The 27800-nt window shown below is 36.7% G+C and overlaps 1 protein-coding gene across 2 annotated transcripts in view; it reads left to right on the top strand.

The window, feature by feature from the left end:
- Positions 1 to 27800, top strand: part of PACRG (parkin coregulated) — a 513584-nt gene that overhangs the window by 68629 nt on the left and 417155 nt on the right. For both annotated transcript variants that reach the window (XM_067701607.1, XM_067701606.1), the window contains exon 2: positions 8075 to 8209. In XM_067701607.1, the coding sequence (XP_067557708.1) occupies positions 8075 to 8209 (135 nt within the window). The remainder of the gene's footprint in view (positions 1 to 8074; positions 8210 to 27800) is intronic.

The following is a 27800-nucleotide window of genomic DNA, read 5'->3' as shown; positions in this document are numbered from 1 at the left end:
TTATTTGCTCTATATTATTTACAATAAATCAGGAAAAAATTCTTAAGACATTAAATAAAATTTACAGTAGTCCTTGTACAAATAAGAGACTTACGTAAGGATTCCTAACAGTGTTTTTGTTGGCTTTTAAAGTTGTTTAGTCAAACTATATCCATCTGTGTGATTTCCAGTAATAATATCATTATTACCTTTCCAGGAATTATATTTCATTTGGTTTTCATGTACAGATTTTTAGAACTAGTTGGAATGAATTATGTATGGAATATTAAAAAAATAGTATGTCCTTCTGTAAGGTTTCAGTGGCTACCTATATATTTGGAACAGAAAAAAATATTATCTAGGGATAGAGTGACAGAGCATCTGCATGAAGTTAGGTAATGTCCCTTTGCATTAACAAATCTAAGTGGTAATATTCTAGTCAGTTTTACAAATTATAACTCCTGAAATTCCAAGAGTTAATTTGGAATGGATCTATAGCAGAATTGAAAGAATCTAGTGTTTCAAAATAAGTAAATGGCAGAAATATAAAAACAGAGGATAACAGATACTCAATAAAATTTCCTCGCTGTTAAGTAATTGCATATTAGCATGGACAATTTTTGTAAAACTAAGCAAAGACTTCCATGGAACTGTAGGTATGGAATCATTTCTCTAGAGAGCCCATAAAAATTTATGGGAAGAAAGAGGAAGTGTAAGTTATCTGTTACAATGTATAAAAAGCCTTCTAGGCATCTTAGAAATGTATTCATTATTTAAAAAGTTTGGACAATTAGAATTTTGAGTTCTGAATCAGAAAGATTGGAGTATATTTAGAATAAGAGATATAAGGGAAAAGAGAACTTGATTTTAAGATAAATACAAAGAAAAAGGAGAAAGATGGATAATCTTAAATAAATTTTAAGTCAGCTAAATAAATGAGAGGCTTACTGTCAACAGCATAAATAATAACTTGGCATCTAAAAAAAACTGAAAAAGATGGTTAGGATATGATGAGCAGACAAAAAAACCTAAATAATTGTTGTAGCTGAACTTTTTAAATGAGAAATTGTCTTTGATCTCTACTGGAATAGAAAAGAGGTCCCCAACACCCATAGTGTCAATGGAGAACACATGGGGGCAGATTGGACTTTCACCCCAGCCAGCAGTCATAAGAGGGTCTTCCCCTTTCCTGTTGGGGTGGTGTCAGAGGATGCCTCATGGAGGGACAGGCACTGCCTAGCAGTAATGAGGCCACTTCATCTGTGCTGTCAGGGTGGGGAGCAATAATGAGGCACTGCTACCCTTCCCTGTCAGGGAGGTGACAGTGGAGGCCAGTGGTGCTGAAACTCCCACCCTCACCCAGTGTTAATGAGGAGCTCCTTCCACATGGTTCAGCCGAGGCCAGGTGGGATACCAATACTTCTGCCCCAACCTGGTAGTAATCAGGTGGCACCCCCCACCACATTTCTGCTAGAGAGGTGTAAGAATAAACCAGCTAAAGCAGAAGGTTTAAGATCTAGAGTCTCATAACACACCAGTGTCCAGGTTTCAATAAAAAAATCAGTTGTGACACCAAGAATCAGGAAGATTGTAAAGCAAATGAAAAAAAGACAATCAATAGATGCCACACACCCCCAGTCCCTGGCAAGCACCATTCCACTCTCTGCTTCTATGAGTTCAGTTTTTTTTTAGATTCCACAAAAAAGTGAGATCATACAGTATTTGTCTGTCTGACTTATTTCACTTAGCATAATGTCCTCAAGGTCTATGCATGTCATTCCAAATGGCAGGACTTCCTTCTTTTTATGGTTGAATAATAGTCCATTATATATCTCTATCTATCTATCTATCTATCTATCTATATATGTATCATACCATATATATACCTATTTACCCATTAAAAATTAATTTTTCAAAAATATAAAAAGTGAGGTATCTGTATACAAATAATAATACACATGCACACGCATATGTACTATTGCACTATAACTTTCTGTAAATACATATGCATGCTGGCTATGTTTTCTTTCTTTAGTTTATGTTCTACCACTTCTGGGAGGTGTTAAAATGGTGACATGATGGTAAATAGTAATTTTTTTTGATGTAACTTCTCGGCAAAATAAAAAACTGTTGATTCTTTATCATTTCCCAAAAATATGTTTCAAAATTTATTGCTCCATGAATTGCAAAAGTCCAGGAGTAACATCTCTACAGTTTCCATTATACTAACATTGTTGAGAATGTCCTCCTTTATATATAGCAACCAACTCAGAACTCTGCACAAAGTAGTTGCTGTATGCATATGGTCATTTAACAATTGAATGATATTGGCTGAAAAATTCTAATACCAGAAAAAATTTTAAATCTTCAATAAGTAAGAGTAAATCTTGCTTCTCCACTGTCCAGTGTCATTTCAGTTACTTACGTAATCATTTGCTGCGAATAATGTTCTATGTAGTGAAGAACATTTTAAACTCTAATAAATGCCTTTATGTTACCTCACTCTTCAATTCCACTTCAGCATTTAATCATCTTAATAAGGTATTTCTTAATCTCCTACTCAGTTTCTTTTTTTTTTCTGTTTATGGGATTTTATTTTATTTTATTTTATTTTATTTACATCTTTATTGGAGTATAATTGCTTTACAATGGTGTGTTAGTTTCTGCTTTATAACAAAGTTAATCAGTTATACATATACATATGTTCCCATATCTCTACCCTCTTGCATCTCCCCCCACCACCCTCCCTATCCCACCCCTCCAGGCGGTCACAAAGCACCGAGCTGATCTCCCTGTGCTATGCAGCTGCTTCCCACTAGCTATCTACCTTACGTTTGGTAGTGAATATATGTCCATGCCTCTCTCTTGCTTTGTCACAGCTTACCCTTCCCCCTCCCCATATCCTCAAGTCCATTCTCTAGTAGGACTGTGTCTTTATTCCTGTCTTACCCCTAGGTTCTTCATGACATTTTTTTTCCTTAAATTCCATATATATGTGTTAGCATACGGTATTTGTCTTTCTCTTTCTGACTTACTCACTCTGTATGATAGACTCTAGGTCTATCCACCTCATTACAAACAGCTCAATTTCATTTCTTTTTATGGCTGAGTAATATTCCACTGTATATATGTGCCACATCTTCTTTATCTATTCATCCGATGATGGACAGTTAGGTTGTTTCCATCTCCGGGCTATTGTAAATAGAGCTGCAATGAACATTTTGGTACATGACTCTTTTTGAATTATGGTTTTCTCAGGGTATATGCCCAGTAGTGGGATTGCTGGGTCATATGGTGGTTCTATTTGTAGTTTTTTAAGGAACCTCCATACTATTCTCCACAGTGGCTGTGTCAATTTACATTCCCACCAAAAGTGCAAGAGAGTTCGCTTTTCTCCACACCCTCTCCAGCATTTATTGTTTCTAGATTTTTTCTATCCTGGAGAATGTTCCATGAGCACTTGAGAAAAATGTGTATTCTGTTGTTTTTGGATGGAATGTCCTATAAATATCAATTAAGTCCATCTTGTTTAATGTATCATTTAAAGCTTGTGTTTCCTTATTTATTTTCATTTTGGATGATCTGTCCATTGGTGAAAGTGGGGTGTTAAAGTCCCCTACCATGAATGTGTTACTGTCGATTTCCCCTTTTATGACTGTTAGTATTTGCCTTATGTATTGAGGTGCTCCTATGTTGGGTGCATAAATATTTACAATTGTTATATCTTCTTCTTGGATCGGTCCCTTGATCATTATGTAGTGTCCTTCTTTGTCTCTTCTAATAGTCTTTATTTTAAAGTCTATTTTGTCTGATATGAGAATTGCTACTCCAGCTTTCCTTTGGTTTCCATTTGCATGAAATATCTTTTTCCATCCCCTTATTTTCAGTCTGTATGTGTCTCTAGGTCTGAAGTGGGTCTCTTGTAGACAGCAAATATATGGGTCTTGTTTTTGTATACATTCAGCCAATCTGTGTCTTTTCGTGGGAGCATTTAGTCTATTTACATTTAAGGTAATTATCGATATGTATGTTCCTATTCCCATTTTCTTAATTGTTTTGGGTTCGTTATTGTAGGTGTTTTCCTTCTCTTGTGCTTCTTGCCTGGAGAAGTTCCTGTAGCAGTTGTTGTAAAGCTGGTTTTGTGCTGCAGAACTCTGTCAGCTTTTGCTTGTCTGTAAAGGTTTTAATTTTTCCATCAAATCTGAATGAGATCCTTGCTGGGGAGAGTAATCTTGGTTGTAGGGTTTTCTCCTTCATCACTTTAAATATGTCCTGCCAGTCCCTTCTGTCTTGCAGAGTTTCTGCTGAGAGATCAGCTGTTAACCTTATGGGGATTCCCTTGTGTGTTACTTGTTGTTTTTCCCTTGCTGCTTTTAATGTATTTTCTTTGTATTTAATTTTTGGCAGTTTGATTAATATGTGTCTTCGCGTGTTTCTCCTTGGATTGATCTTGTATGGGACTCTCTGTGCTTCCTGGACTTGATTAACTATTTCCTTTCCCATATTAGGGAAGTCTTCAACTATAATCTCTTCAAATATATTCTCAGTCCCTTTCTTTTTCTCTTCGTCTTCTGGAACCCCTATCATTCGAATGTTGGTGTGTTTAATGTTGTCCCAGAGGTCTCTGAGACTGTCCTCAGTTCTTTTCATTCTTTTTTCTTTATTCTGCTCTGCAGTAGTTTTTTCCACTATTTTATCTTCCAGGTCACATCCATTCTTCTGCCTCAGTTATTCTGCTATTGATCCCATCTAGAGTATTTTTAATTTCAATTATTGTGTTGTTCATCGTTGTTTGTTTCATCTTTAGTTCTTCTAGGTCCTTGATAAATGTTTCTTGCATTTTGTCCATTCTATTTCCAAGATTTTGGATCATCTTTACTAACATTATTCTGAATTCTTTTTCAGGTCGACTGCCTATTTCCTCTTCATTTGTTAGGCCTGGTGGGTTTTTATCTTGCTCCTTCATCTGCGGTGTGTTTTTCTGTCCTCTCATTTTGCTTATCTTACTGTGTTTGGGGTCTCCTTTCTGCAGGCTGCAGGCTCATAGTTCCCGTTGTTTTTGGTGTCTCTCCCCAGTGGCTAAGGTTGGTTCAGTGGGTTGTGTAGGCTTCCTGGTGGAGGGGACTAGGGCCTGTGTTCTGGTGGATGAGGCTGGATCTTGTGTTTTTTGTGGGCAGGTCCACGTCTGGTGGTGTGTTTTGGGGTGTCTGTGGACTTATTATGATTTTAGGCAGCCTCTCTGCTAATGGGTGGGGTTGTGTTCCTGTCTTGCTAGTTGTTTGGCATGGGGTGTCCAGCACTGTAGCTTGATGGTCGTTGAGTGAAGCTGGGTGCTGGTGCTGAGATGGAGATCTCTGGGAGATTTTCGCCATTTGATATTATGTGGAGCTGGGAAGTCTCTTGTGGACCTTGTGCTGACGTTGGCTCTCACACCTCAGAGGCACTGCACTGACTCCTGGCTGCAGCACCAAGAACCTTTCATCCACACGGCTCAGAATAAAAGGGAGAAAAAGTAGAAAGAAAGTATTAGTAGAAGAAAGAATGAAAGAAAGAAAGAAAGGAAGGAGGGAGGGAGGGAGGAAGGAAGGAAGGAGGGAAGGAAGGAAAAAAGAAAGAAAGAAGATAAAGTAAAATAAAATAAAGTAAGATAAAATATAATAAAGTTATTAAAATAAAAAATAATTATTAAGAAAAAATAAAGGAAAAAAAACAAAACCAAAACAACAAAAAAAAAACGGACGGATAGAACCCTAGGACAAGAGGAAGCAAAGCTATACAGCATAAATCTTGCTCTCAAAGTCCACCTCCTCGGTTTGGGATGATTTGTTGTGTATTCAGGTATTCCACAGACATCAAGTTGATTGTGGAGCTTTAATCCGCTGCTCCTGAGGCTGCTGGGAGGGATTTCCCTTTCTCTTCTTTGTTCTCACAGCTCCCAGGGGCTCAGCTTTGGATTTGGCCTCGCCTCTGCATGTAGGTCGCCGGAGGGCGTCTGTTCTTCGCTCAGACAGGACGGGGTTAAAGGAGCCGCTGATTCGGGCGCTCTGGCTCACTCAGGCGCGGGGGAGGGAGGGGCACGGAGTGCGGGGCGGGCCTGCGGCAGCAGAGGCCGGCGTGACGTTGCACCAGCCTGAGGCGCGACGTGCGTTCTTCCGGGGGAGCTTTCCCTGGATCCCGGGACCCTGGCAGTGGCGGGCTGGACAGGCTCCCCGGCAGGTGGGTGTGCATAGTAACCTGTGCTCGCACACAGGCTTCTTGGTGGCTGCAGCAGCAGCCTTAGCGTCTCATGCCCGTCTCTGGGGTCCACGCTTTTAGTCGCGGCTCGCGCCCATGTCTGGAGCTCCTTTAAGCAGCGCTCTTAATCCCCTCTCCTCAGCAAAGAGGGAAGAAAAAGTCTCTTGCCTCTTCGGCAGCTCCAGACTTTTCCCCGGACTCCCTCCCGGCCAGCCGTGGCGCACTAACCCCCTGCAGGCTGTGTTCACGCGCCAACCCCCGTCCTCTGCCGATGCTCCGACTGAAGTCCGAGCCTCAGCTCCCAGCCCCGCCCGCCCCGGCAGGTGAGCAGACAAGCCTCTCCGGCTGGTGAGTGCCGGTCGGCCCTGATCCTCTGTGCGGGAATCTCACCGCTTTGCCCTCCGCACCCCTGTTGCTGTGCTCTCCTCCGCGGCTCCGAAGCTTTCCCCCTCCGCCACCCGCAGTCTCCGCCCGTGAAGGGGCTTCCTAGTGTTCGGAAACCTTTCCTCCCTCACAGCTCCCTCCCACTGGTGCAGGTCCCGTCCCTATCCTTTTGTCTCTGTTGATTTTTTCTTTTGCCCTACCCAGGTACGTGGGGGGTTTCTTGCCTTTTGGGAGGTCTGAGGTCTTCTGCTTATGCCAGCTTTCAGTAGGTGTTCTGTAGGAGTTGTTCCACGTGTAGATGTATTTCTGGTGTATCTGTGGGGAGGAAGGTGATCTCTGCGTCTTACTCTTCCGCCATCTTCCCGGAAGCTCCTTCAGTTTCTAATATTAGTCTTTATGTGTGCTTCAGATAAAATGTATTTGTCATTATATAATATATAATATTTGTTATATTAGCTATATTTTATATATACTTTGTTAAAATTATTTTCCACACAGATATTAAAAATTAATATGGCATCAAATAAAATATTAAGATAGTAGGTAAATTATTTGCTCTCTTGTCTGTTTAAGAATTAACAAAATAATTGTTTTTATTAAACTAATGGATGACTAATATTTACCTTTTTTTTTTACAAACAGGTAAAGATAATAATGTTTAGACTATATATAAGGAACCGTACAGCCGACTCTCATCTTCTAATGATAGTCATTCACTAATCACTTTGAATTTTGTAACATAATGAATTAGCTCATATGTAAATAATGCAGATTTAAAAGTTGTAGTCAATGTGAATAACTCAATATGAAATGTTTCTTCTTTCATAAAACTCCTAATTTGGCAGGTGAAAGATTCTCATATAATCTCTTCTAATGTTTCTTTCTCATAAATTCATTTTACCAAATGTATGCTGTGCACACATAGTAGACCACCACTTTTCTTCTTAAACTCTCTCATTTATCATCACTTAATTTTATATCACATTTTTATGGTTTTATGGTTAATACTTATAACGTGAGAACATATCCTAACATTTTATTTATACAGAAAGATTTGAAAGACAAATTTTAAATTTATTTCTGGAGTATTCTATAAAGTATATCAGACCTGAGATTAGAATTTGCAATTATTAAGAATCTTAGAAGTTTTAACACTCTGAACTTAGTTGCTTCTATTAAAATGTTTTCCTTAAAAGTTCAGGCTTTTCTTCTTTATAAAGTGATATTTTAAGGTGACATTTTCTAGGAATGCTTTGTAAAGTAGCTTGAAATAAAGTAAATCCTTAACAGTTATTATAAAATAATTTTCTTCTCCAAATGTTTGTATTAGTGAGATTTCGGTTGTTCATTATTAAGATAATTTGGTTTGTCTTCCAGAACATTTTATACAAAATGAAACATAAAAGCCAGAGTTTTTTCACTGTGCATTTTCCAATGTGTTTTAAAACCTGATTCCTATTTTCTTTTTTCTTTAAAGGTGAGAGGCCCTCCACCTGCAGGAGCATTTAAAGAAAGACCAACAAAGCCCACAGCGTTTCGAAAATTTTATGAACGAGGGGACTTCCCAATTGCCCTTGAACATGATTCGAAAGGAAACAAAATAGCGTGGAAGGTAAGTCAGGGCACAGCTGGGAGAACCAGCTGTGCTCCCTGTGGAAGTGACATTTCCCAATGTCAAACAAACTTGGCTGATAAGTAAATAAGCTGGAGTGATTTCTCAGTGAATGGAAGATGGTTGGTAAGCTCTGAGAGAAAGCCCCCCTGTGTCAGCTGTCCACCTTGACTAACAATTAAATTATAGCCTGCAAAAAAGAAAATGACAGAGTTGCTTTGCCTTAGAGAATTGTGTGCTGACCAATTCATCTCTATTTTTATGAGAACCTGGCATCCCAGCCTGTTTCAAGCAGTCCATCAAATTATGGAACTGGTGGCTGGATACAAAGAACAACAGCCATTTATCTCCCCAAAATTTCACCTTCCTGCAGGACACTTCCAAATGGAAGCTTTAATTACCTGAATGGATAGGTCAAGATTGTCTGCTCCCTGGAAATGCAGTGTGGAATACAAAAGAGGGCCGGTTCTCTCTGCTGCCCTCTCCTCTCTGTCTGCAGTACGTGTCAGCCAGCACAGTGGCTGTCATACGTGCCCTGTTAGAGGCTGACCTCCGCTGCTGAGACCATTACAGCACCGACATTTTTCTGACAAAAGGTTAATTGGTTTCAAAATAAATGTATTGCCTAATGACTCCATTTTAATGTGGCTGTTTCCTTCTAAAAGGCTCATTGATGTTATTTGTAAAAACTTGCCAGTGTCTTAACTGAAGAAGGCTTTTACATTTAATTTGAAAAATGAATGCTGATCTCTAACCAGCTTCTGCTATTTAATTATTTTTTGTTATCAAGGACTTTGCTTTGGGTGATATTTATCAGCTAAAAGGGCTTCTCTGCCTAAAGAAAGAAAAGCAGTTGCACATGTGTGAGCATCACATCAGGTTAAGGAGCATAAAAGGCTTTGCCAAATATTTTAAATTTAGCAACTGATCCATGTAATAAAAAAGTCCCACAGTAGTATCTGAAGGGTGAACGTCAGGATTGTTTATAATTAGTAACAAATAAATTTATGTTTAAAAATAAAAATGATCAAAGTGTAGAATTCATCAAAGTAAATAGCTCAGAAATTCATTAAAATTCACTTTTTCCTTCTTTTATGGAAAACCTGAAAGAATTGTTTGCATTATTTCTAGTATGTCTTTAAATGTTTTCATATAATTATCAAACATTTTGAAATCTTGAGCAGTCACATGATATCCAGTTATTGAACTTAGAATTATTAAAAATTGTTTGGCAAGAGAAATCTGAAGATACCCTTGTTATTAAGTTTTGTCATAATTTTTTTAGGAGAATGAAGGACATTATTATCCTGGTTTTAATCATCTCTCTTAAAATTTGCATTTGTTTTGTGAAAATGTGCATAATGAGAAAAAATTTATAGCAAGTATAACTAATTTACATATTTTATTCTTAAAAACTTTAATTTGGGGCTTTGTTTGTATTTGATTAGTTAGATGGATTTTGTGTTTGTTTGTCTATGTACCAATTCATTCACGATCACATAGTGCAGGTTCTTAACTTGATTCCTTTTGAGTAAAAGAATATGCCATATTTCTTTATAAAAAGTGAGTCGATTTTTGGTGTTTTAAGTAATTTAGCACATAAAAATTCTATCAATAAAAAGAATTCATAGTTTTTTTGACCTGTTTGAATAATCGTATGAGTAACTTTTAGAAATGTCAAGAGACTAGAAAAAATTCATCTTGAAAATAATAAAAATATAGATGAATCATTTTGCTTTATCTGTGATAATCCAACAGTCAGATGGGATATAAATTGATTTTCTTTTTTATAACTATATTAATTCTTTTAAGCTACTATTGACTACTGTACTGATTCAGCAAGCTAAAAAGTCAGAATAAAGAGGAAGCAATTTATATGCTGCCACTGGTAGGATAATAGCATACATTTAAAGAAACATCTTATCCTATAACCGGTAGACTTCTACCTTTTAAAGCTTTAACAACCGGATTTCAATTGTACTACTGTAATGTTGAAGATAAAACTTCAAAATTATTAAGCACAGGCTTGTGAGCAGTCTCTCAATATATTCATATTTATTCCTTGGCACATGTACCATGGGGAAAGTCCGGTACTTGGTAAGACCAGAGGCCTTCTTTTAGGATGCCATTTCTAAGGAAGGGACCTTGAATGTTGAAGGAAGCAGGGCTCTGCATGCACCCCACAAAAACAAACTGAACATCCCCAGACCCTGAACTGTACTTCGCCGTGTGTGGACAGAGCCCTGGTCAAGCAAACTTCTCATCTCATGTCATAGCTCGCCCCTTGCTGAAGGCTCCTGAGTAGCTCTGATTCCCAGCAAAATACCTGTCCTCTCTCCACACTCCCTGTGACACCCCTGGGGCTCCAAGGGCGGTGGTGAGTACCTGAAATGGTGTGTATAATTAAGTGGCAAGGAGATCCATTTCCTTTATCAGAATTTCAAGAGGCCTGAAAGGCAGTGACTTTAGGGCAGAAGTCACTGCCCTAAACCCTGATGAAGACTTCCCCAGCATCTCAGGCTCATTCTGGTCTGTAAAGTTGCTGAGAGAGGACCCCTGCCCAAGACCTCAAATTCCCCCTCTTTTTGTTCTGGATTAGCTGACCTGATCATCACCATATTAGAAATCACCATATATTCTTGAAATAACAAAGGCAGTCTACAGTAATACTTAATAAATGACTTACTAAAGTCAGAACATAGAAGTAAAAGTCAGAGACAGGCAAATGTCTTCGCAGGGTTAGGTTTCTCAACCCACATCCTGAGCTACCATCATAGTTTAGGGCACATGAAGTGTGCCCTATTTGTTCCACATGTCAAAACAACAGGGCAAACCAAATGCCACAATCCGTGCAGTTTAGTATATTCCTTGCGGTATCACTAAAGATCTGAGCACTGTTTAATGCAGCTTTCTGCAGTGGTGGAAATGTTCTGCATCTGTACTTTCTAATACATTACAAGTAGCCATATGTGGCGTTAAGCACTTGAAATGTCCCCAGAGAGACTGAGGAACTAAATTTTAAATTTTAATTAATTTTAATTTAAATAGCCACTGGTTACCGTATTAGACAGTGCTGCTCTACATTAAGATAATGACAGTCAAGTAGAGAACAAATGTATGGATACCAAGGGTGAAAGGGGTGGAGTGGGAGGAATTGGGAGACTGGGATTGACACATATACATTATTGATACTATGTATAAAATGGGAACATACTGTATAGCTCAGGGAACTCTACCTAACACACTGTGGTAACCTAAATGGGAGGGAAGTCCAAAAGTGAGGGGATAGCTGTATGTGTATGGCTGATTCATTTTGTTGTGCAGTGGAGGCTAATACAGCATTGTAAAGCAACCATACTCCAATAAAAATTAATTTTAAAAAAAGTTAAATGCCCAGGATTCAGAGCTGGTTTCCTGTCTTATGATGGACTCCTCATTGTGTTTGTGGATTTTATGAAGGCTCTTTACTGCCTACTTTTTTTATTGCCATATCTCTAGATATTCTCCAAAGTAAATATGTAATCTCTAAATATTCAGGATGTAGTAAAATAAAGCATTTAGCTCAAGAAAAAGATAATGACAGTCAAAAATAAATGCCTGAACCTGCTAGCCAGATAGGAGACTATAGCTATGTAAGAATTTTTATTAAAATAAAAAAATAAGACTGATTTGTGCACCTTTGTCATGGCTGGGCTTATACATTCCTTGGTTAACATGAAAGAAGTTTTGCAAAATATTTGTAGTGAAATTTTCTATATACTTATCAGTGGCAAGTTAATGATTATGAAAGATAATAGATTTAATCTAGATTATGAAATGTACCAGGCAAGCTCTGCATACTTTTTTTTTTTTTTTTTTTTTTTGCGGTACGCGGGCCTCTCGCTGTTGTGGCCTCTCCCGTTGCGGAGCACAGGCTCCGGACGCGCAGGCTCAGCGGCCACGGCTCACGGGCCCAGCCGCTCCGCGGCATGTGGGGTCTTCCCGGACCGGGGCACGAACCCGTGTCCCCTGCATTGGCAGGCGGACTCTCAACCACTGCGCCACCAGGGAAGCCCACTGCATACTTCTTTATTTTTAAATATGCATTTTCTAAATATAGCTGAAGAATTCTTGATTGTGAATGGTTGAATCCATTACAAAGCATACTAATTGCTCTAAACATTTAATCCACTTACTTTTCTGCATTTTTCTTGACTCTACTAACTTTCAGGAAACATGGCTTTGTTCTGTTGCTGATATGTTCAAAATCCAGAGTACAAGCAACAGAAGTTGATCAAGAGCCAACCCTTCTGAATAAGTTACAAAGCAGATAATCAGCATGAACAATGGACATTTAAAAATTGTGTTTCCACACCTTAAATTTCCGTTACTCAGTCTCCTGTAATTTTGTGATATGAGTCATACCCCTTTATAAGCATAGTGTGTGGGGGGGTGAGGCTCTACCTAGAGGACACTCTGGAGACAGAAGAAATGTCATACAAACTTGCAGAGCTTTCGGCAAACTGTCTCAACTTCTACGTAAAGGAGGGCTCTCTGGCTTTACATTTAGGTCTTTAATCCATTTTGAGTTTATTTTTGTGTATGGTGTTAGGGAGTGTTCTAATTTCATTCTTTCATATGTAGCTGTCCAGTTTTCCCAGCACCACTTATTGAAGACACTGTCTTTGCTCCATTGTATATTCTAGCCTCCTTTGTCATAGATTAGGTGGCCATAGGGTGCGTGGGTTTATCTCTGGGCTTTCTATCCTGTTCCATTGATCTATATTTCTGTTTTTGTGCCAGTACCATACTGTCTTGATTACTATAGCTTTGTAGTTTAGTCTGAAGTCAGGGAGCCCGATTCCTTCCGCTCCATTTCTGTTTCTCAAGACTGCTTTTGATATTTGGGGTCTTTGTGTCTCCATACAAATTGTAAAATTTTTTATTCTAGTTCTGTGAAAAATGCCATTGATAATTTGATAGGGATTGAATTGACTCTGTAGATTGCTTTGGGTAGTCTAGTCATTTTCACAATATTGATTCTTCCAATCCAAGAATATGGTGTATCTCTCCATCTGTTTGTGTCGTCTTTGATTTCTTTCATCAGTATCTTATAGTTTTCTGTGGTAGGTTTATTCCTAGATATTTTATTCTTTTTGTTGCAATGGTACATGGGATTGTTTCCTTAATTTCTCCTTCTGATCTTTTGTTGTTAGTGTATAGGAATGCAAGTGATCTCTGTGTATTAGTTTTGTATCCTGTGACTTTTCTAAATTCATTGATGAGCCCTAGTAGTTTTCTGGTGGCATCTTTAGGATTCTCTATGTATAGTATCATGTCATCTGCAAACAGTGATGGTTTTACTTCTTCTTTGCCAATTTGTATTCCTTTTATATCTTTTTCTCCTCTGATTGCCATGGCTAGGACTTCCAAAATTATGGATTAAAGACCTAAATGTAAGGCCGGACACTGTAAAACTCTTAGAGGAAAATCTAGGCAGAACACTCTTTGACATAAATTGCAGCAAGATCTTTTTTGGCCCGCCTCCAAGAGTAATGAGAATAAGAATAAAAATAAACAAATGGGACCTAAAGAAACTTAAAAGCTTTTGCACAGCAAAGGATACCATAAGCAAGACGAAAAGACAACCCTCGGAATGGGAGAAAATATTTGCAAATGAATCAACAGATAAAGGATTAATCTCCAAAATATACAAACAGTTCATGCCGCTCAATATCAAAAGACAAACAACCCAATCAAGAGATGGGTGGAAGACCTAACTAGACATTTCTCCAAAGAAGACATACAGATTGCCAACAAACACATGAAAAGATGCTCAACATCACTAATTATTACAGAAATGCAAATCAAAACTACAATGAGATATCACCTCACACCAGTCAGAACAGCCATCATCAAAAAATATACAAACAATAAATGCTAGAGAAGGTGTGGAGAAAAGGGAACCCTCTTGCACTGTTGGTGGCAATGTAGATTGATACAGCCACTATGGAGAACAGTAAAGACATTCCTTAAAAAAGTAAAAATAGAAATACTGTTTGACCCAGCAATACCACTCCTGGGCATATACCCAGAGAAAACCATAATTCAAAAAGACACATGCACCCCAATGTTCATAGCAGCACTATTTACAATAACCAGGTCATGGAAGCAGCGTAAATGTCCATCAACAGATGAATGGATAAAGAAGAGGTGGTACATATATACAGTGGAATATTTCTCAGCCATAAAAAAGAATGAAATTGGGTCATTTGTAGAGACATGGATGGACCTGGAGACTGTCATACAGAGTGAAGTAAGTCAGAAAGAGAAAAACAAATATCGTATATTAACGCATATATATGGAATCTGAAAAAATTGGTGTAGACGATCTTGTCTGCAGGGCAGAGGTGGAGACACAGACGTAGAGAACAGACATGTGGGTACCTGGGGGCGAGGGAGGGTGGGATGAACTGGGAGATTGGGATTGACATTTATACACTATTGATACTATGTATAAAGTAGATAACTGGTGAGAGCCTGCTGTATAGCACAGGGAACTCTACTCAGTGCTCTGTGGTGACCTAGATGAGAGGGAAATTCGAAAAGGAGGGGATATATATGTATGTGTAGCTGATTCACTTTGCTCCACAGTATAAACTGGCACGATATTTTAAAGCAACTATACTCCAATAAAAAATAATAATAATAAAAAAGGAGGGTTGAAGCAAGGCATAAGTGTAGAATGTGGTCCTTTGGTGGAAGGGAGCTGTAAATTGCACCAAAGTCAAGCATTAAAGCACGAGTCATAGGAGAATATAAAAGTATGTGGGCGTTTACACCGCTTTTCTGGGAACTATCCTCTCGCTTCTGCCACTAGACATTCTCCACCCATCAGTTTAGACAACCTTCAGGTCTCCTGAGGAGTCGTCTTCTCCCTCTTCCCCCTCCTCATCTTCTCCTTCCTTCTCCTCCCCCTCCTCCCTCTACTTTCCCTTCTCCTTCCCTTCTTCCTTCTCCCCTTGCCCCTCTCCTCTCCACCCTCACTATTTTCCTTCTCCTCTCCTTCCTCCTCTTCCTCCCCTTTTCCTTTCTCCTTCCTCCTTCCTCCCCCTCTTCCTCCTCCTTATACTCTTTTTGTTTGTTACTTCCCAGAATCCACATTTCCTCCCTTCATTTCTCCAGGAGAAGGAGCCAGGAGTCCATTCTAGTTCCCTATTTTGGGCAGGAATCTGAAATAACTTCAAGTAGTCACTCAAAAGAACTTGAAATACTACTTGTTACTTACACACTTAATGAGGAGCAAACTATGAATCATCGGTGCACTATGAAATTCACTGTTTTATTGTAAATTCTAATTCCAAGACATTGTTTTAAAATTGTGCGAGAATACTATTTTATAGTATTCAATGTAGACCTTGGGAGAAAGATTTGTAGAAAAATAGATTGGATTTTAAAAAATTACTATATGGTGTTATAAACCATTCAGTTATTCTGATGAACTAAGATGAAAACAGCTACAACTACACTAAGGTGTCTCTGAATTTCTTTACTTTATAGACATTTTGTTGCAGCAGGTATAAGTAGAAATTACCTTTCTCCATCTGTCCTTGATACCATGCTACGTGATAGAATGTGACATGCACTGGCATGCACTGAGAGTCTTGTTTTCCACTAAATTTCTTATGAACATGCTTAAGGATGTTCTAGACATTAGAAAAGTTTGAATAAGAAATAGATATTAACTGTCTAGCCAAATCAAGATATAATGAAAATCCTATGACAAATGTGACTAAAATCACAAACTTTTGAATTGTCTCAAAAAGGGAAAAGCTCAAAATGGACTTGTACTTTACCTCAAACTCCCCTCTCTCAGCACCTTATAACCCCTCATATGGCAATGTTGTGGTGACATTTTTTTAACCAACAAGTAATATGTGTATTCATTTATATATTTTATCCCACTTTAATACTAAAAGATTTTAAATTGTTTTAGAAAGAACTATAAAATACAGAAATTTAGCATATAATAGGAAAGATGAGAGAAAATGAAAACCAGATAGGGTCTACAATGGAGCCAATAGCAAGGCTAATGAAAATGACATATCCTAAAGACTTCAAAGGCAGGGACTCTGTATTCCTAGTTTGTTCACTCCTTTATCCCAGTGCTATGCCTGAAAGAGTATCTGGCACAGAGGTGGTGCCCAGTGATGTGTACTGAATGAATGTAAAACATCCTGCAACTGGTTTTACTTCTCTAGACACTGTTTCGCGACCATGCGTCTCACTCTCTAGTCCTTACTCTCATCTGTGATGACCATGTACTGAATGATTGGTGTGGCTCTTTTTAATTGGGAGGTCTAAGAAAGTTTGTTTCACAATTACTAAAGTATCTATATTTTGAGATGTTCACGAAATATTTCAAAGAACATTGATTAGAAATTAGCCATAGAGGCCAAGTCTTCTGGTAGCAAATTAAGAAGATCAGCACCAGCAAGTTAATTTCAATGCACAGTCCAGAGTTATATGCAATAGTTTCTGTAGGTTGAACTTTTACCTTGAAAAGGCTTAGGTTATATGTAATGCTTTGCCAATGATTACTGATTTCTTAAATTTCTTAAATTCCAAAATGACAAGTTTGTTTTTCTTTCTAAATGACTAAAAATGTATGTCCAGTCTGGACATCCAAGTAAAGAAATGCTGTGCCTAAGTTAATTAAATGCCTAAATTTGTTTTAAAAATTTCTGCTGATGGTGGCTGGACTATACCTTCAATTCTGTATTGACCCCCTAGTTGCTAAAACTCATGTGTGACTCTATTCAGAATTTTTTCTCCAGTATGTTCTCTCTTTTTTTTCAGTTCTTAGAGGCATTGGTATTCATGAACTATAAAAAGCTCTGTCAGTGTGACTGTTTTCATTGACATAACTGATAATTTCCTACCAGGAAAAACATTTATTGAATATAATTATTATTGAAATGTGCACTAATTTTCTTACAATTAAGATCAGCCCCAAACCACGATAGCTCATTATCTGTAAATACTACTGCATTTTAAAGTAAGTCACACTGTGATATGATACCTAGTCCATTAACCCTCAGTATATTGTTCTCAAAACTCTCTAATTTTGATTAATAATTTAGTCCTCTGGTGCCTTCAATTTCTTAATGTTTCAGTTTCTTAAGGATTCAAAGAATTAATGCCGTATCTATTACCCCGTTAGGCAAAATCGATATTGATCTTTAAAATCTTATAGGCAAATTCCTTTGAGTTGAATAATTTGTTGCACATGAAGAAGAATGAATGTATTCATGGAATTGTCCTGGGCTTCTATTTCTTTTGATAACTGTCAAAGTTTGAGTTTGGATAACAGACCTTAGTAGAATTTGTAAGGCAAATTTTACAAGAGAAGTGACAATTTACCTGATTTTTCTACAAGAGAGCTGCCACATTTCCACTATTAATTCCTCTGTGATTAATTAATAGACAGAGCTTATTCTAGAAGTCTTGAAAAAAATAATCTCCTGGCAATTACTGTGCTGTTCTATGTTTTTTTGAGGAGGGGACTGCATGAACAATTAATGCCATTCTTTTATTTGATGTGAATTGCTATGTCTTAGAAGTGTACAGCATGAAAATACAACCATGTATCAGAAATAACTTTAATTTAAATTGGTTAGATGACCTCTGAAAGCTAGATGAAAGATTTTCTGCTGAATGGGCTGGTGCTCCCTGCTGCCTATATAATTTATGTGAGAAATTAGTGTGAATGGTTCACTTTTATGGAGCAGTGCTGCTTGTAGCAAGCCTGCAGAAACAATTTTCCCCCAAGCCTCCATCTGTTCTTCAAACTAGGGCATATGCCATCTCATCGAGCTTGAAAGTCAACTGATTTATAACTCCTGGAAAGTGCCTAGATTGAAAAGAAAGGTCGGCCGCTGCTATGTGACAGTGATTTGGTAGGCATCGGCTAAAGACAGTTCACATCCCAAGAGAAACAAGCAGTGCTGTAAGTTTCATCTCAGTGGACTGACATCTAGAAGAAAAACAAATCACTCCTGCTTTTCAAGTTACACAACCCCCTGCTGTTGAAAAGTAGGCGTGGTCTTTGCAGTGCAAGGGTGCCACAGCTAAGATACCCTATCACTGTCCCGTGAAGAAGTGGGATTGTTGCCACCCTCCCAGTGATACATGTTGCCATCTCAGAAATATCAACACTCCGATCTTTAAATGAAAAGTGTGTGTTGCTGCTTTTCAGAAAGTCTGGTTTGGGGACACAAGTTGGACTTTGACTTTTTTTTGTATCTGCCCGGGGGGGAGATTCCATATCTGTTCCAATTAGTAATTTAATGAATGGTTCCCTCTCTGTCTTATCACTTGTCACATAGCCCATCTCTTTACTGAAGCACTTTTGAGATCAAAAGTTCTTTGACAGATGACAAGTGGAATCAGATTGATGTCATGAGAGTAAAAAAAAAAATCAATGTTTGTTTGATGTTTTTATTTAGAGTGGTCAGTGTCTCTTTATATTTGAGGCTTCTAGATACTTAGTAAATTTTCAACCCCCTGAATTTATATTAAAGTTTCTCCTTTTCTTAAAGGTAAAATCTAAATAAGGTATTAATGAATAATCATATCAATTTTAATACATATTTGAGGCAAAAATTTCAGGAAATTATATTTTACCTTTATCAAAAGAAGGTTATCCTGGGGCTTCCCTGGTGGCGCAGTGGTTGAGAGTCTGCCTGTCGATGCAGGGGACGTGGGTTCGTGCCCCGGTCTGGGAAGATCCCACATGCTGCGGAGCGGCTGGGCCCGTGAGCCATGGCCTCTGAGCCTGCGCGTCCGGAGCCTGTGCTCCGCAACGGGAGAGGCCACAACAAAGAGAGGCCCGTGTACGTACCGCAAAAACAAAACAAACAAAAAAAAGGTTATCCTGGCTTTCAAAGTTATATGCAAAAATTAATTCTGGTAGAATAATCAGCTAAACTCATGTAAAAAATACAAATTTTTATCCTTATTATTGCTTATAAAGTTTTATTCTCAATATGAAATATATACATTTTATTTTATAAAATAAAAAATATTGAAAAGTACAAGGAATAAATAATCATCTTTCCACCATTCACTGCATGCAACTGTTAACATTTATCAAAGTATTTCTGTCGTATCTTTCTTCTTCCAAGTTGTGATCATAGTATATATAATAGTTTGTAAAAAAAATTTGTCATTGTATGGTATATGAAAATTGTATGCACTAATTCTTAGATTTTCTGACTTTTTTATAGTTCAAAATAATAGATGATTATTTTAGAAAATTTTGAAAATGAATAAAATGTATACATAAGATAACATTCATCTGAAGATAACCACTTTCAGTATATTGTTTTAGTTCAGTCTGTCTTCTGCATGTGTGTTTTTAGCTTTGTTAAAACTGTTTCATATGATGATTTTTGTGTGTGTGTGTGTGTGTGTGTGTGTGTGTGTGTGTTTTAACATCTTTATTAGAGTATAATTGCTTTACAATGGTGTGTTAGTTTCTGCTTTATAACAAAGTGAATCAGTTATACATATGTTCCCATATCTTTTCCCTCTTGCGTCTCCCTACTTCCCACCCTCCCTATCCCACCCTTCTAGGTGGTCACAAAGCACCAAGCTGATCTCCCTGTGCTATGCGGCTGCTTCCCACTAGCTAGCTATTTTACATTTGGTAGTGTATATATGTCCATGCCACTCTCTCACTTTGTCACAGCTTACCCTTCCCCCTCCCCATATCCTCAAGTCCATTCTCTAGTAGGTCTGTGTCTTTATTCCTGTCTTGCCCCTAGGTTCTTCATGACCATTTTTTTTTCTTTCTTAGATTCCGTATATATGTGTTAGCATACGGTATTTGTTTTTCTCTTTCTGACTTACTTCACTCTGTATGACAGACTCTAGGTCCATCCACCTCACTACAGATAGCTCAATTTCATTTCTTTTTATGGCTGAGTAATATTCCATTGTATATATGTGCCACATCTTCTTTATCCAGTCATCTGTCGATGGACACTTAGGTTGCTTCCATGTCCTGGCTATTATAAATAGAGCTGCAGTGAACATTTTGGTACATGACTGTTTTTGAATTATGGTTTTTTCAGGGTATATGCCCAGTAGTGGGATTGCTGGGTCGTATGGTAGTTCTAGTTTTAGTTTTTTCAGGAACCTCCATACTGTTCTCCATAGTGGCTGTATCAATTTACATTCCCACCAACAGTGCAAGAGGGTTCCCTTTTCTCCACACCCTCTCCAGCATTTATCGTTCATAGATTTTTTGATGATGGCCATTCTGACCGGTGTGAGATGATATCTCATTGTAGTTTTGATTTGCATTTCTCTAATGATTAATGATGTTGAGCATTCTTTCATGTGTTTGTTGGCAATCTGTGCATCTTCTTTGGAGAAATGTCTATTTAGGTCTTCTGCCCATTTTTGGATTGGGTTGTTTGTTTTTTTGATATTGAGCTGCATGAGCTGCTTGTAAATTTTGGAGATTAATCCTTTGTCAGTTACTTCATCTGCAAAGATTTTCTCCTATTCTGAGGGTTGTCTTTTTGTCTTGTTTATGGTTTCCTTTGCTGTGCAAAAGCTTTTAAGTTTCATTAGGTCCCATTTGTTTTTTTTGTTTTATTTTTATTTGCATTTCTCTAGGAGGTGGGTCCAAAAGGATCTTGCTGTGATTTATGTCATAGAGTGTTCTGCCTATGTTTTCCTCTAAGAGTTTGCATATGATGATTTCTAAGGAACCCAAAGGAACATTCAAGGACCTAATTAGAAGAGGAGATTAATAATGGACATAATGGCCACAAGAGTATTAATAATGAATAATTTTGTCAAATTTAACAAGAGCAACAACGAAATAGATAACCGTAGTTTAATATGCATTTTACAGTTTCCAGTGGTCATTACTCAAGGCCTTTGGAAGAAACATGTGCCAGTATGTGTCTCTGTGTAGCTTTGCTTTGGGCAAGGTACATGTGGCTTCTCCTTAAGCAATTCTGAAGCTACCATGCCAACCACGTAAGTGGATTCGCCACTGTAAACATGTTGTTAATATATTTTTGGAGAATAGCAAGAGATATTGAGAAAAAGGTTTATTGAATATGAAACACATTTCTTACTATTGGGAAAAGTATAAAAAATCAACAAAGATAGTCAACAGAATCACTATACAATCAGTCTCTGCCTTCAATCTAAGACATATCCCTTACAAGAAAAAATCCTATAGAATTTCCAAGATTGCATTCCAGTCTGAATAAGGTAAAAACTCATAAAAACCTTCAAGCCATAAATTCCCCTTTCTTGAGTTCTTATTTAGATTCATCTCTCTCTGTTCATGTATATGTTTAGGGAATTTTATAAGAAACAGGTACATGGGTTGAATATTTCTGAATCCTTGACTATCTTGAAAATATAATTTTTCAACTTTCATACATGAAAAACATTTGATTCAAATTAACATTCTTAAATTACAACTGCCCCCCTCCAAATCTCTGAAGAATGTAACACCATTGTATTCTAACATATAATTGCTGAGAAACTAAGGCCAGTGTGATTTTTATCCCTTTGATCTGTCTTTGTTTGCTTTTTATTTGGTTTGACAGTCTGGATAAATGCATTATTTGTGTAAAATTAGAAGTTGCTACCATGCTTATTTTTTGTTTTCATTGAGCTTTTCTTTAATATAGTAAGCTTATTTTGTCTGCTTACTTGATTATTATTTTTTTACAATTTTTAAATCCTTTCTTAGAACAAATATGTGTAGACTGTAAACTTATATTTTATCCTGTCGTTTCTATCACTGTCTCCCTCAATATTTTTATCTTTTTATTCACTTTTAAAAAACTTATAAGAGAGTTTTCTTATATTTTCTATTTTCTTTAGTAACAATTTGTCTACTAGTGCCTCAAGTTCAAATTTTACTTCCACTGCTATAGCTAATCTTGCAAATCTTTGTATTGCTGACTCATATCATTGTACATACTGGCTTAAAAATTATTGTACAAATAAGTTTATCACAGAAAATGTTCTGATATTTTATCTGTATTTTGTAATTCAGATAAGCAAAAATAAAAATGTGAATCAACCATAGTCCCACAACCCTGAGGTAGCCTCTGCTGCATTATTAGTGTTAACTATTCAGACCCTTTTTCTCTCATATGCAAATCTATGTATGCAAATTTTATAAAACATTTCACTCATACTTCATAACTTTTTTCAAGTAATTACGAGTCATAACTTGCATATGCACTTTCAAAATCATTTTGGGAAGCTCTAGAGTGTTCCATACATAATTTAACCAATTCCATATTGTTGGATAGTAATGTTTTCTTTAGGTATTAACGCTTTTCTTCAATATTTTGCTATAATGAGCGCTACTATTATCAGCATCATTGTACATTTTGTATATATTATGTCTTGCAGCTATGTCTGATTGTTCCCTAATGGTACAAATCTCATTTTTTTAGCTTTTGCCTATTTTCATCATATGGATTTCTGCTCTTCTTTCATAAAGATTTGGCTTCTTGAACACTTGAGCATGGCCATTTCTCAAAATCACTGATGACTAAAGTAGTGAATTTAAAGGGGCTTCCTCAGCATCTAAGTCTATAAGATGATATTCTATTTCCTTTCTGTGCAGGATATTTATAAAACCCATTATTTTCAGTTTTACCTCAATCTAGAATTGGTGATTGCCAAGACTTAGAACATGTCATTGTGCTTGACCTCATTCATTCTCTGCTTGGACCGGTGAGCTCTCCTTATCAGGTATGTTTAGGTGGACTGCCAAGCTCTCAGCCAATCCCTAGTGTCTGGTATGAACATCCTGTTCTGTTGGCATAAAAAGGAATTTTTTGTGACTTCTGACAGTGATATAGATGGAGTAGGCAAGTCCCAGAAATGCACACATACTCAGCTGTATTCTTCTCTGCCCTTACCTGTATCATTTTGCTTGTGGGGCACACCACTTTCTAGGATGCAGTGCACTGTACTGCCAGGGGTCTCTGTCCCTACTCCTGTTCAGTTGTTTTCTGAGAGTTGGCTGTGACTGGATATGGGTGTGATATTTATGGGGATGAGAATGGAAAGGATCACACTTTGTCTTAAAAAGCAAGTACTTCACAGCAGCAGGATAGTGTTCTACTCCACGCCCACCCCTCAGTGGAGTTTGTTCTAGACCTTATGTTTCTGAGGGGGCGGAACATGTAGGAGGGATTCAAAAAAAAAAAAAAAAGAAAAAACACCTACCAAGCTTTAGGATGGGTGCCTCTGGTTGCAAAATACAAGTTGACTATGAACTGTGGTTTTGCAATCCAGTTCCATTGTACTCTTCATCTGTAGAAATTCCTTTTCTTCCTGCTTGTGCATTCATTATTATACCTGGTTTTCAGTTACATGTTATGTTCTCCTCTTTTTCTGCATCTTCATAGGTAATTTGATGGCATGTTGGGAGACACTGTGTCAGAGACTCTTGTCCAGAAGCTGTTTAAAATAACGGAGTCCTATTTAGTTTTGTCCATTATTGGACTGAATTCTGTTACAGAGAAGTGATGTGATTTCATCAATGCCCAGGCAATAGTGACTCATCTACTAATAAAGGAATTGAATATTTATAAGTGAGACACAGTGATATGCTCTGTAGCCTGCTTGATATGGACTCTGGTCTTAAGAAGTTTATTGGCTAGAATAGATCACTATCCAACAAAGAAACTGAGAAGTGTCCAAAGAGTACATATCAAGTCTTCAATTGCTTCCTCTTGCATAGCTCATAATTTTTTTTTTTTTTGGCCGAATCAATATTTATTTTCTCACAGTTCTGGAGGTGGGAAGTCCAAGATGACTAAGGTGCCGGCAAAACTGGTTTCTCCTGAAGCCTCGTCCTTAACTTGCGGACGGCTGCCTTCTCACTGTGTCCTCACGTGGCTTTTCCTCTGTGTATGTGCATCCCTGGTGTCTCATAAATTCTTAATCCTTTATTCAGTGTGTGTTTAACATTTGCTACTTTAATTATTTTGTTCAAATAATTTTTGTAGACAAATATTTAAAATGAGAGGCTCTACAAAATTTCTATCAGTTCATAGATTTGTATATATTTCAGTGAATGCAGTCGCCTAACACTTTAGATTTTTCCTCCTACTTGTCTATTTATTACTATATAGACAAATAGTAAATTTTACCTATAAAATGACCTTGAGGTGATCAATCCACATACCTATATATCTACATATTGTGACAATCCCAAGTGTAAATGGGATATCACTGACTCCAAAATTCTGTACTGTATTTTTAAACATATACTGTTATTCATATTTTTACGTAAGTGTTAATTTTAAAGATTTATCCTTTTTGACATTCAATCTGATTTAAATTAGAAAACTCTGGAGTCAGTATTAAATACAAATTGGACTTACTCATTGTAGCCTCTTATCTCTTAGTCTCTTTTTTCTTTCTTCCTAGCTCTTTAATCCACTGTTTCATTCTACATGATTTCCTCAAATCTGTCTTCCAACTTAATAATTCACTTTCTTCAGTTAGGTTTAATCTACTGCGTAACCAGTGTGTTAAATTTAAAAAATTCAGTTTCAGTGAATATCAATTCTAAAATTTATTTTTGTTTCTTTAAAAGATCTGCCCATTTTTTTCATTATGTCTTTTTCTTGCTTTTTGGTTTTTCTTACTGTCTTTGTTATATATTTTAGATATATTCATTTAAAGTTTCTTTCACATTCATCTATTATCTCTGTTTCTAGGGGTATGAGTTAGAGTATGCCACTTTCTCCTATTCTCAGCTGTTTTGTTTTCTCAAGTGCTTTATGATATTTCTACTCAGAGCGTCCCTTTTGTGGAATCTACTTTCCTTGGGAATCCTACTTGCCTTGGGATGTGGGGGTGTCCCTGTGATTTCAAGTGTGTCTCTCCACGGGTTCTGAACTGATTTTTATGTGAACCGGACTCCACGTTTCTTCACCAGGTTATTGCCCATCACTTCCTCTTCATTTCTGAGAACTTGATATTTGCCTTTCTTACTTCTGAGAATGGCCATGGATTTTCATAATCTTTCATCCAGCTTTTATAGCTTTTTATGATCATATTGATCAGAAGTCTTTTTATAGGATTGTTTTCTCAATTAGCCTACTATCTTATCCTAGATACAGAGAAAGAACTATCTTAAGATACAACCTTTTTCCATTGTAAGACCAAATCTAAAATGCTCCCACTTAAAAAAAATTGATGAAATAAAATACTCTTTCTATTTCTCATGGAAGCCTTTTATTTAAACAACTGTAATTAGCTAATTTATATTACATGATTTTTTGTGTGTGTATGTGTGTGCGCACATAATCAAACAGACAAATACTAAATCTATTTTGAAGGTAGTAAAATTTGGGCTTGGAAAAATCACAAGGGAAAGACATAAAGATTTTGTGCCAACCCTAATTCTCATATTTATGTATACAATGTGTGTGTGTACATATGTATGTGTGTTTATATAGATATCTTGTTTCTATTGGAGTTAAGAGTTCAATTTTCATTCAGTGAAATTTAACCAGAAAATTAAGGGTGATGGGGTGACTCTAAGGAGACCTCTATCTTCTCATTATTTATATCTGGTAATGCTGAGTCTCTTGAGAAGCATTAGCCCATCAATTGAAAAACATCTTTTAAATGCTTTCCATGTGCAGTAAGTTGTACAAAATTTTACTAAACATAATTATTTTTTAAAGATCAACAAAGTATAACACTGTATTGAAGAGATTTAGTTTCTTATAAATCATACTTCACAGAAAAAAATCTCTAGATTTATTAATTTCGATTTTTGAAGAATTTCTTGGGCAATGAAGTATTTGTGTATGCACAAAGTAGATTGCTCTTTTATGAACATTATTCTTTTTTCTTTATATTTTTTAAAAGGCAATACAGGAAGTGCTAGTGTACTAGACTGGTAATATAAAAAGTCACAAGTCAAAAAATAGAAAAGTTAAGATTTTTATAATTCGATCTGGGAATCTAGTTTTTTCTGCCTGTGTTAGTTATAATTTTAACACTTCATTATTGTAACTTATTACATTTAATAAACTAACAGTTGGGACTAGCTTAAAATCTCAAGCAGCAATTTAGCAGATGATTCATTTCATGAAGAAGAAATGAAGACTCTCATGATTGTTTCTGTGTCATTGGGAAAAGCATTGGTTAGTTGCAAAATTACCGGTAATATTTTCTCCGGTCAACAATGTTAGAATTTAGGTCAGTTTGTAGGAATAATGATGTCTAAACCCAATGAATACATCCTCTACAGAATATGCTAGTATTGTACAAAACTTTTTTGGTAAGAAATTTTGCATGTTATTAATATAAAATATCACTATTTGGCTTCATAAATAATAACCTTCGTTTTTCTCATCATTTTCTGTCTTGTACTTTATACATCAGAAACCTTTGCTCTTGTGGATTCCCAAACATGTCATCTTGTTTCTTGCCTCTTAACCTTTACTCATGGTTTAGTTACCCTGCTCTGGGAAACCAGCATGTCCTATTATTAGTCGCAAAGTTGAGCAAGATAGAAATCTGTTTCCATGTCTCCCCTTGTGATGGCAGATTTTGAAATGACAGAGGCAGAACATTATTTAACTTTGACTTACCATAGCCCCTGATATATCATGAACAAATATTTTAAAGCTGGTGTTTCAAATAATTCACTAAAATACTATATTTTTACATTTTACACATTTTGTTTGTTTAATACAATAGCAATTAGAATTTTCATCTACTCATCTCCTCAAGAGCCAAGAGTTAGGACAGTTATTTCAGACAGATTTTTAATTTTATTTTCAAGCCCCAAAGATCTTTTCATAGTTATTTATTTTTACATTTCCTTACAGATTGTAGTTTGTAGTTCCTTTGGGACCTATTTTGGATCAGGTCACTGAACATTACTTATTGCTGAAAATAGAATTAGTTTATTTAAACTCCAGTATTCTGATCATCTTGAAATTGTATCCTTATGTATGTGATGTTTTTAACTCTGTGTCATCTAGTTGATGTCCATGCAGTTTAGTAAGAAGCATCCATTTTTTGAGTAGATATTACATGAATGCCTATTATGTGGCAGGCACTGTTCTAGACTCTGGAAATATAGCAATGAATAAAGCAGACAAATTATCTGTCCTCATGGAACTTGTATTATAGTAGTAAGATAATAAACAATCAAACAAGTAAATACAGAAACTGTTAAATGGTAATATTATGAGGAAAAATAAAGCTGGGTGATAGAGATAATCATGGGAGGATAGGATACAGTTTTATGGGGTAGTCAGAGGATACTCCTTTAATAAAGTGACATTTAAGCAGAGGCCATTTGGTAATATTGTCTAAATTCTTTCTTAGGGTGAGAGTCCTAACTTGATGCCTTTCCCTTTTTAAAATGTAGCAATATCAAAAAAGAAGGAAATGTCAAAGAAAAAATACAATGAAAACAACAAATAAATTGTGTGCTTTGAAGACCTGTTAATTACAGAAAATTGGTGTCAAAGTTATAATCCAACAGTAATGAATTAACATATTACATTTTAAGTTC

Source organism: Pseudorca crassidens, chromosome 13, assembly GCF_039906515.1.
Source record: "Pseudorca crassidens isolate mPseCra1 chromosome 13, mPseCra1.hap1, whole genome shotgun sequence".
NCBI classification, from domain to species: Eukaryota; Metazoa; Chordata; class Mammalia; order Artiodactyla; family Delphinidae; genus Pseudorca; species Pseudorca crassidens.
The sequence above is the reverse complement of the archived record's forward strand: the minus strand, read 5'-3'. Positions and strand labels throughout refer to the sequence as shown.